The 10,147-nt window shown below is 33.7% G+C and overlaps 1 protein-coding gene across 1 annotated transcript; it reads right to left on the bottom strand.

Moving 5' to 3' along the window:
• Positions 1-330: 330 nt before the first annotated feature.
• On the bottom strand, positions 331-4,168 carry LOC131636000 (uncharacterized). The gene is made up of 9 exons (XM_058906629.1): positions 3,804-4,168; positions 3,380-3,660; positions 3,012-3,176; positions 2,590-2,751; positions 2,354-2,461; positions 2,237-2,258; positions 1,866-2,081; positions 746-809; positions 331-508 (listed from the first exon to the last, which is right to left on the bottom strand). Exons 1-9 carry the CDS (start codon positions 3,856-3,858, stop codon positions 331-333), a joined length of 1,251 nt encoding a protein of 416 aa, XP_058762612.1. The 5' UTR covers positions 3,859-4,168.
• Positions 4,169-10,147: the final 5,979 nt, after the last annotated feature.

Consider the following 10,147-nt stretch of genomic DNA (forward strand, 5'->3'; position numbering starts at 1 on the left):
TGCCTAATAAATAAGGTCTCCATTTTTGGACTGCAATCACAACAGCCATCAACTCCCTCTCATAAACTGACTTTTGTTGAGCTCTCTCAGATAAAGTTTGGCTCAAATAGCATATTGGCCTCACCTCTTGCATGAGGACAGCCCCAATGCCTCTGCCTGAAGCATCAATCTCCAGTACAAACTCCTTCTCAAAATCTGGCATCACTAGAACAGGCAGTGTAGTCATAGCTCTCTTTAAACTCTCAAAAGATGTTTGAGCATCATCATTCCACTTGAAGCTGTCTCTTTTAAGCAGTTGTGTTAAAGGCCAAGCAATCCTTCCATAATCCTTCACAAACTTTCTATAATAGTAAAACAGACCTTACAGGTCCGATCATCTGATGCTGAAACTATAATTGCATTGCACCCTCCAGAACCAATCACAACATCGTTTACACACAAGGTGTGATCTGAAAAACTATACTCGTAAATCTGGCTTGCTTCCCGTCTTCTCACGTCATCAAATATCCTGTGAACCATGAAAAGCATGTGAGCGACAACAGATGGAACAAACAACAGTTATCATAATCTTACGATATATGCAAACCATATCTAGATAAGATAACAGAAAAAGAATGATGTACCTAAACGATTAATGATAGCAGAAAAAGCATTTATTGCTTGAAACTGGTACACAATGAGAGAAAAGTCACCAAGGATGTGGTTAAAAGCAGATACTGACTGATTGATAGAATGCAAACATCACCTGGGTCTTTCTCTGATGGTTTTAGAACAAAGGTATTGCCACATGCAACAGCCACAGGAAACATCTGCAAATGACAAACATTTCGAGTTTTTTATAACATAATTATCCATTATATAGAGATAGGTAAATACACAATTCTTCTCGATAACTGTTTCTAGATGAATTATGTTCTTAAATCTACTAGAAAATCAAGGAGGTAAACTTTCTACTCTAAATTTTATACAATTTTGCATTGACCTTATATTCATGTTAATCACAAAGTTGTATTTTGCCCGATTCTTATTCCTTTTCCTAATTGCCTCTCTAGATTCATGCTTATATCAAGACCTCATATGGGAACAGTTGAAGGAAATACATGACTTGGTTTCACTTGCATATATCAATTATCAAGGACATTTACATAAATGACAAGAGGAAGGTAGATGAGGATCTTGATACTCCTAAAAGTTTATGTTAGAAAACTTAAACACATTCAATTTGATAGGGATCTCTTCATTTCTCAAAGGAAATGGAGAGATTTGTTATTATAGTTTTGAATTTTAAAGAAAAATTTCTAAAACTAGTTACATAGTTAGAGTTTAATATATTAGGAAAAACATGGCTACAAGAAGCTTCATCCTTCACTGCTGTAGTTGGCACTGTCTTCTATGACACATGTTTTTAACAAACTTAGCCACTTCATTTCAGTTAATAACCAATTTCAATCTCTTCCCAAATTTTTTATTAAAATTCTAAAGCCTTATTATAATTATCTAGTAACACCAGTGTGTTGAAACTACAAAGGTAAAGCATTGCCAAAGGGCTAATGAGAATAATATCAAGCTAGTAGGTCACACAGACCAGTTGATTCAATGTATCGATTATTTATCATCTGGGACTGGTCAAATGGCACGAAAAAAACAAGGAACTCTATCACACTATAAACCTTACTGTAGCCATATCACACTATTTGATGCCCTGATGTCAGATATATTAACAAAACCAATTATAGTCTTCTTGTGGTACCTATCATTAGTGTAATTTATTATAAAATACAGCAGAACCGCGAATCATGTACTCCCATATGTTTTTTGGTTTATCAACTTTAAGTTAAAACTTCTAATGCATGAGGGTCTTTTACCTGGTGATGAAAACTCGAGAACCTCCTTTCTAGCGTAGTGAACAAGCAGCAGTGAGATACTCCAAACTTCTGGAAATTGTGTTTGGGTGTCTACAGGCGTCACATGTTTTTCCGTAGTATCTAGAGCTGTATACTTCAGTACCTTCTCTCCAAAACTCTCAAGAATTCTTTTCCTACAACATCCAAATCCTTCACAATATTCAAGCATTTGCATAACTTACATAAAGATTATGTTACTTAAATGCATATTGTCATTCATAGATACCATGTCAAAAAAGCATGCAATGATTTATATATTACCTGATTTAAAGCAGTTAAGGACAGTCTGGTTGATTCTTCTTGAGAATTTGATGATTATGACTTCTTGCTACCTGACTTTCTTAATATAAATGCCTGAAATAGATCTTAGTAAGAGAAAACAAGTCCAATAAGAAAACAAGATCAACGCGTCAATTTAAAGCAGTCAACCTTTTATTGTGATCATCTACTTCATAGTACAAGAGACTTGTAGAGGGCAATTGATCACGACCAGCTCTGCCTGACTCTTGATAGAATGCTTCCATTGACTTTGGAATATTTCTAACAGTAAGTTTATCCTAAAACAAATACAAAGTCGAAAGATAATAAAAAATTTCTAACAGTAAGCATGACAAAAAAAAGGTGTCTATATTAACAAAAGAATGCACCACGTTGTCTAGAATGTCGTAAGATGCTCACCAATCACCATATCTTTGCGAATGAGCTCCTGGAACTTCAACATAACACGTTGACGTGTCGTAACCGGAGTGTTACGCCATGCTGGAAATGCCTTCTTTGCAGCAGATATAGCAGCTTTAAACTCTTCATCTGTAGTCAACAGAATTTGTGAAACAACTTCTTGGGTTGCCTATGATCGGATTTCAGAAACATTAGAAGTCTACATTTATCAAAACTGGTACACCAGCAGGAAGAATTTGAATGACATAGCGATAACCACTGGTGAAGAACTCCAAATTTCTAGAAGAAATCAGTAATTGCTGTAAAAGAGAATTATAAATATTCACCGTCATGTTAACATAAGGTAGCCGCAATGAAAGAAGATAGGGTTTCAAGTTTCAACAACAGATTTAAAGGAAAAACGTAAACATAAGAAGAAAAAAATCTTACAGTCAGATTTTCGAAAGCACTTTTGAAGCGCATCAGAAGAAGTTGCATCTCGCTCTCTTCACCACCATAGAAAGCAATTGATTCAGCATTTTCCCAAACCCTTAGAAGTCCATAACGAAAGTCCGCCTCCTTTTTCTCTTGCAAGAAATTTAAAGTCACCAGACCCTGTCATTTTCACCAATTCCACAGTAAATGAAAACGGAACTACTTAAAAGGAAGTGTAAGCACAAGCTCATAATGCACTAACCATAGTAACCCAGTTCGGTTTAATTCTCTTATCTATCATTTCATTAAAAAGATCTAACACATTAGTTTCTTCTCCATTATCAGCATAACATGCAACCATTGAGCAAAGAGAGTACAGAAACCTGTTTATAACGGACTCCAAAATCTTCAATCTTATTAAGAGGTATAGTTTGATACTCAGAAATAGTATCATCTTGAGGCTTATAACCTTCATGATAAGTCCTGAAAGCCCCAATCTCAACTTTGCCAGCAGAAACAGTCCTCGTCGGATCAATCACAACCGCCAAAAACGGCTCCTGAAATTGCTGATTCAACATCTGCGTCGAAACATCAATCCCCGAAAGCCAACAACCAGAGCCAGGATGAGAATGATACCACCCCACAACTTCTCCAACCTTCCAGCCTACACACACAAATATCAACTAATGAGGGCAAAGTCAAAACTATAATCACGATTAGGGTTAGGCATTAACCGGCATCCATGACCCGAGTTTCAGTACCTTCAACCGACATCCATGACAATAATCGAATCAGCGTCAATTTTACCTTGCATGAAACCCATAACCTCGATGGTACCATCGAAGAACGCGTGAACAACCATCTTGAGTAACGCGAGCACAGAGATCTTGACGCGCTTGAAGTAGTGAGGGTCGCTTGCCCATGGTTTATCGCGTTGAAATTCGCTCTACCCCGCTTCGTCGTAATGGAAAATCGAATCGTCGGTAGCAGGAGTTTCCGTTGGAAGAGACGATCTTGAATGGAAGTTGCGTAAAGGATCGAAGTTGGGAATAATTGGGTTTATTTTAGAAAAAGGAGAACAGAAGATTAAATTTAATGTTCTGTCTAAACTAATTCTGAGTTTGAGAAATTCTGAGTTTGAGAAAGAGAAGGTGTTTTTGATGGAAGAGAAAATAAAATTGGTGGTTTGTTAATCCGTTAAGATTAAGTTATTTATAAAATATTCACTTAACGATTTATTAATATTTAACATTTTGGATTATAAAGTTAAACAATTTTTTTAGTTCATCTAAATTGACACCTTTTTTTAACGGAATAATAGAGATTTAAATATAATAATATTTTTAATTTACACCCGTTTTACAAAAATAGGGTGTATATTATCACATGATAATTTTTAAAATGGCATTTTATTTACAAGTCTGTGCTAAATTTTAAAATTATATTGTTCTTTTTCTACTAGTGTGTGCACGACAATTATAATTGTAAATTTTGCAATTATATTGTTCTTTTTCTACTAGTGTGTGTTTGACATAGTATATCAGAAAAAGATTAAGGGTGTTATTCAAAAACTTTTTCAAGAAAAAGAAAAAGTTAAGAGAACATGACTCTGTATATAGATAAAGCGGTGACATTGGTTCGTAAATCGCTGGATGATGAAACTCCTCAAATACTTTGGGTAGCTATGCGTGCAATTATATGTTTGACTGGTACATGAAACTATTAACCTTTTGAGCATACCACCAGAAGTTTCTTATTGTCTTAATTCCAATGCTCAAAATAAGCAATTGTACACGGTACAGGTAATGTTGCAAATGTTATAATGAAGAATTGTTTTTTTATTTTACTTTATAGGTTATTTTTCCCAATTGATTTTTTATGGTGTTTCCAATTTTGACATGACTAACAAACACAGTGAGAAAACCAAGAAAAAGAAAAAGAGAGTCAAATCAATAGCAACGAAAAGTTACAAATCAATGACCAAATTTCAACCGGTCAAATTATTATATAATATTAATTTTTAATTTATTTTTAAAATATATTTATAATATCTATTTAATATTATTGAATTAGTTGCGTGAGGAAAAATTACAGCATTAATGTATAAAAGTTCATCTTAAAAAAGTAAAAATATACAAATTAACATTGCGAAAAAAAATTTGTCCCACTTTTGTATAAAAATTCATAAAAACTATATAAATTATCATTGTCTTCATTAATTTTGAATGAAAACTAACTATACAAATTATCATTGTCTTCATTAATTTTGAATGAAAACTAATGGAGGTGAAAAGTTAAACAAAAATAAAACATTAACATTAAAAGCACCATTTTACTATGCAAATGTTTGTTTGATTAATTTTGAATGAAAACTTATGGAGGTGCAAAGTTAAAGAAAAATAAACATTAACATTAAAAGCACTCATCTTACAATGCAAATGTTTGTTTCATTAACGGTATGTTTAGTTTGAATGAAAAAGGGAAGAGAGAGTTGAAGAGAGAAGTTGAAAAGAAATATCCAAGTTTTCTTGTTTGGCTTAAAGAGAAATGAGAAAGAGAAAAGTTAAAAAAGTGGAATCTACGTCTTTTTTATTTCTACGCAAGTAAAGAAAGAGGAGACAAAATTAGTTTCTTTACAACTTTTTTTTCTTTCTTATCACTACCGGTTATTTAAGTCATCTACTCATAATTTTTGTATTTTTGGAGCTTAAAAAACTAAAGCATATTTTCTATTTGTGGGATGTTGATAAAATTTATTAATATTGTATGGATTTAAAAATTTATTAATATTGTAACTACATATTAAATTAAATTTTTTTTCATAGCAAATCTGATCATTTAATTTTAATAATTCAAATAAAAAATATACCTTAAAATTATTAAAGGAGAAATAAATTATCTTTAAAAAATTAATAAAAAAGAGAAAGATATGAGGGAGAAATTAATGAAAATAATTAAATTTATTTAGTTAAATATGTTATTTATCATAACGGTAGTTTAATATTTAAAAAAAAAATACAATATTTCTCTCTTTTTTATTTCTTCTCTCTTTCTCTTAAACAAATCAATATTTCAAATTTACTTTATTTTTTTTTTCTCTCTTCTTACATTCTCTTATCTATTTTTCTCTTCACATTTTCTCCTCCAAATCATAAGTAGTTGCATAGGAATTTTATTTGTTATCTACTCAACCAACTCAAACTATTCATATTTGTTATCTACTCAACCAACTCAAACTATTCATATGAATTTGTGCTTAACTAATGCATCAATTTAGGATGAATTATATTTATAATTATAAAAACTGTATAGTCATAATTAGAATTTATAATTTCTTTAATAAATTGATGAGTGGCATATTTTTAACCAATAGATTTATGACATCTCATGTGGGTAAAGTAACCCTTTACAACATTTTTGTTATCTTAAAATATTTCATTTTTGTTATAACCTACTATCACTATCACTATTTTTCTGAGAAAAGCCAAAACTCATTCTGGTTGGACCCATGTGCGGAACACATTTCCTCCCATTTTCTATTTTTTGTATTTGATATAGTGGAAATACTAAAATACCCTCAGTTAAATTTAGAAAGTGAAGTTTTCCACTTTATCCTAGTACACGATCGTCATCTCACTCTTCTCTATGTTGTTGGCTTCTCACATCAATTTTTTCCATTTCTCCTCTTTATATTGGTCATCCTATCAGTGTACCATTTTCTCTTTTTCTCTCTTTTCCTTCCTATTGTTTTGTTATTGTGTACGTTCTTCTTTTTTTTTATGATTTTTAATTTCTCAACTTTAATTTTTTTTCAGAAAATTTCCAACTAAACCCTTTAGATCTCTCACGCATATGTGAATTAGCAAAATTGTTTTTCTGTTTTCGTAGATGTACTTCCGGAAATACATTTTTGTTACATTTGCGTAAAACATTATGTAGATACATATACGGAACAATTCTGTAGATGCACCTACAGAATAAACCGAGAATTAGAATACCAAAAACCAACATTTGTAACGAGAAAAGAAACATTCATTAATTAAAATCAGCATTACATCAAAATTTCCAACAGAAAATGAAATACTACATCTCTAAGAAATCTAAGAAACTACGACAGTCAAAACAATTTCTTCTGATCCATGCATCATTTGAATGGCATCAACGTCGTTTTCCACTTCATCCCACCAACGTTTTGTTTTATGGATCTCAAGTGAGGTCTCTGTTTTAAGCCTCTGAATCCTTCTGATGACTTCGTCAAGTTTGTACTCTCCCTCTAACCAAGACATCATAGCCCTTTTTAGTATGTCCAAGGAATGGATGTGCCAAAATTTCATCTGCATCGAGGGTTTGAGAGGAGAGAAAATAGCATGCCCATTCCTTTTGAAAATAATTTGTTCAGGAGCGGGTCACTTGGATGATGATCACTGCCATGATGATGGCCTAAGGGATGCCATGAACACGAATATATAGAGAAATTGAAAATAATTGTGTTTGTGTGTAATACAATATTAGAAACCTCAACTTTATAGAAGACCTTGGTGAATATGGACCACACATTATCTGTCACAGAATGTTCCGTAGATATATCCACGAACGGTAACCTCATCATCGCAAGTTCTGTACCACGACACATATTTGTTATCATCCAACATTTTTAACAGTTGTTGCATCTCACTCATATCTCCCCTACTCGCCTTATTATTGTGGTAATGTTAATTATACACTTGCCTTATATTTGATACGTTGTCGGGTTCCTTCCGTTTCAATGTGGCAAATATATTTTTCGGTTGCACAATATTCAAGGACATATCATTAATACATGTATTCTCTTCCGGATTGCGCACAAGTCATGGTTATGCAAATCAGAAATAACACTAAATCTTCACTTCTTGCTAGCCAACATGTAACCACGGATTTTAAATGGACACTCGCATTTCCTAGTACTCGAATCGTCTCTTTTAAAATTCCTTAGAGAAGGATGGTATTTCTCGCTCAGGAGGATAAGAGATTCAAGGGATTCATTGACATTTTCTTTTTTTCATGGGTTGAGTTGAGCTTTAACTAAGACCGTTGTTGCACCCCAAAATTTTCCCTCTTTATTTTAGCTATAAGTTAATAATGACGTCTATTTCGTCATTCAAAAATTGAAGAAAAATAATAAAGAGTTTTCATGGGTTTAAGAAGATATGTTGTGAAATATGGTTTAAACAGTGTAAATATGAGAAAATTCATAAGTCCTATCTGAAAGGTGATATGAGCTGAGTTCCCGCTAGGCCCCGACTGTTTCGACGATATCTACAACTTTTGTGTTCGGCTCAGAAGCCAATTCTTTGAGGAAGGTTGCCAGATTTGCAAATTACTTGAGATTTCGCAGTGAAAAATGGTGCTGAATGTAGGGTTTCGGATCTCAGAAAATTCATATCTTACAATCCGCTAGCCGGATTCGCTTGAAAATTTAACTAGAGCTCCACACCGTCATTACCAAGATTTCATATGTTCGGACCGTCGGCTGATTGTGCACCGAAAATGCTCAGCATTTTGAGGAACGTCGTAGTCTTTCGGTAAAAAGTGTATTTTCGGGTATGTCGCGTCAAGTTTGAAAATTCATAACTTCTTCGATATTTATCGTATGAAGTCCATTCCAGCGGTATTTTCTTAGAAATTTTGTTAGCTTCGATTCTTTGTCACACATGCTAGTTGAGATTTTGAGCCGAAGTTGGAGTTTTCTCGAGTTTTTTGAGCGGTACTCACAAAATTTTGCACCGTCGCGCCAGTTGAGGCGGCGTTTCTCGTCATTCAAACGCGCATAATTTCTTCATCGCTTATCGGATTGAGACGATTCTCGCGGTGACGAGTCACGAATTTGGTCATCTTCATAATGGCATTGGTTTCGTTCCGTAATTCAGAGTCGAACCGAGTTTCCTTAAAAACGAGCCAAAATAGGACGCACCGAGGGCAATTTGGGCATTTCGTGTTGACGATATATAAACTTTTTGCTCTTCACAAATGAAGGGGAGAACTCTCATAATTTCACTTCACCCAAAAAATTCATAAACAGTTTCTCTCAATTTTCTTGGATCAAAACCACAAAAACTCCCAAAACCTTCATCAATTCAAGATCAAATCTCAAGAACAAATGAAGACCAAAGCAAGAATCAAGAGACTCTTTCCTTGTTGATCATCATTTTCGGATCTCTATCTCTCTCTCTCTAGTGTCTTACGCCTCACACTCCCTCACATCTCTCGGATTTCGTTCGTGTTCGCATTCGTGTTCATCCGATCACATTCTCTTTGTTCGATCCGGTAAATTCACTACAAACCTTGATAGATCATTGATTTTGTTGCTTAATTCGACATTGATCATGATGATTTTTGATTGTGGATGATAGATCTATGATAATTGATGATGATGATAATTACTTGTTGATTGAATGATTTGTGTTGATCTTGATTATTTGATTGAATTTGAGATTTACCGGTGAATTGTCATTGATGATACATGTATGTTGCTTATGATGCAAGAAATTGCATGCTAAGTGTTCGATCATTTGAATGTTTGAAGCATTTGTGCTTAATTTTGAGTTTTTGCATGATAAGTGTTTGTTGAAATGCTTAATTGAGATATTTGGGTGAGAATTCACGGAGCCTTGTGATTCTTGAACCTTAATTGTTGTTACTTGTTGATAATGATCAAATCCGGAATTGGTTGAAATCTCTCTTTATCACTTGCACCATACTTGTTCATGTCTTGTAGCATGTCGCATGTCGACTCGTTGCCATTGTTTACATTCGCCAAAGCATGAAATGTTTGTTAACAAGGTGTTTAAATTACGCACTCATTGATATGTGAAATCATGGTTAATCGTGAATGCTTGATCTTGCTTTTGATGCTCATACTTGCTAATTCATGCTCTTGGTGTGACATCGACACGTCGATTGTTGGCATATCTCTTGGGGTTTAATTTCATGTTTGAGGTGAATCTCTTTTGTTGCACAAAATGAAGGATTTTTGCCCTTAAATGTGTGTTTTATCATTCCTCGCATGACGGTCGTTTGTGGTGGTTTGTAGTTCGATTGCTCGTGCGAGAATTTGGTTTTTTTTGCTATTTTTGCCTGTGTAGGTCGACCTATGGCCCTATTAGGTCGACCTA

This window comes from Vicia villosa, unplaced genomic scaffold (assembly GCF_029867415.1).
Source record: "Vicia villosa cultivar HV-30 ecotype Madison, WI unplaced genomic scaffold, Vvil1.0 ctg.001616F_1_1, whole genome shotgun sequence".
NCBI lineage: Eukaryota > Viridiplantae > Streptophyta > Magnoliopsida > Fabales > Fabaceae > Vicia > Vicia villosa.

Bases quoted from the DNA above. Each gene is read 5' to 3' on its own strand.
- LOC131636000 (XM_058906629.1), bottom strand. From the start codon at position 3,858: ATGGTTGTTCACGCGTTCTTCGATGGTACCATCGAGGTTATGGGTTTC. The intron at 2,082-2,236 runs GTAGCAAGAAGT...TCTTTATGTAAG, and splicing joins ATTTATATTAAGAAAGTCAG to TTATGCAAATGCTTGAATAT. The intron at 810-1,865 runs GTAAAAGACCCT...TGTCATTTGCAG, and splicing joins TCTCGAGTTTTCATCACCAG to ATGTTTCCTGTGGCTGTTGC.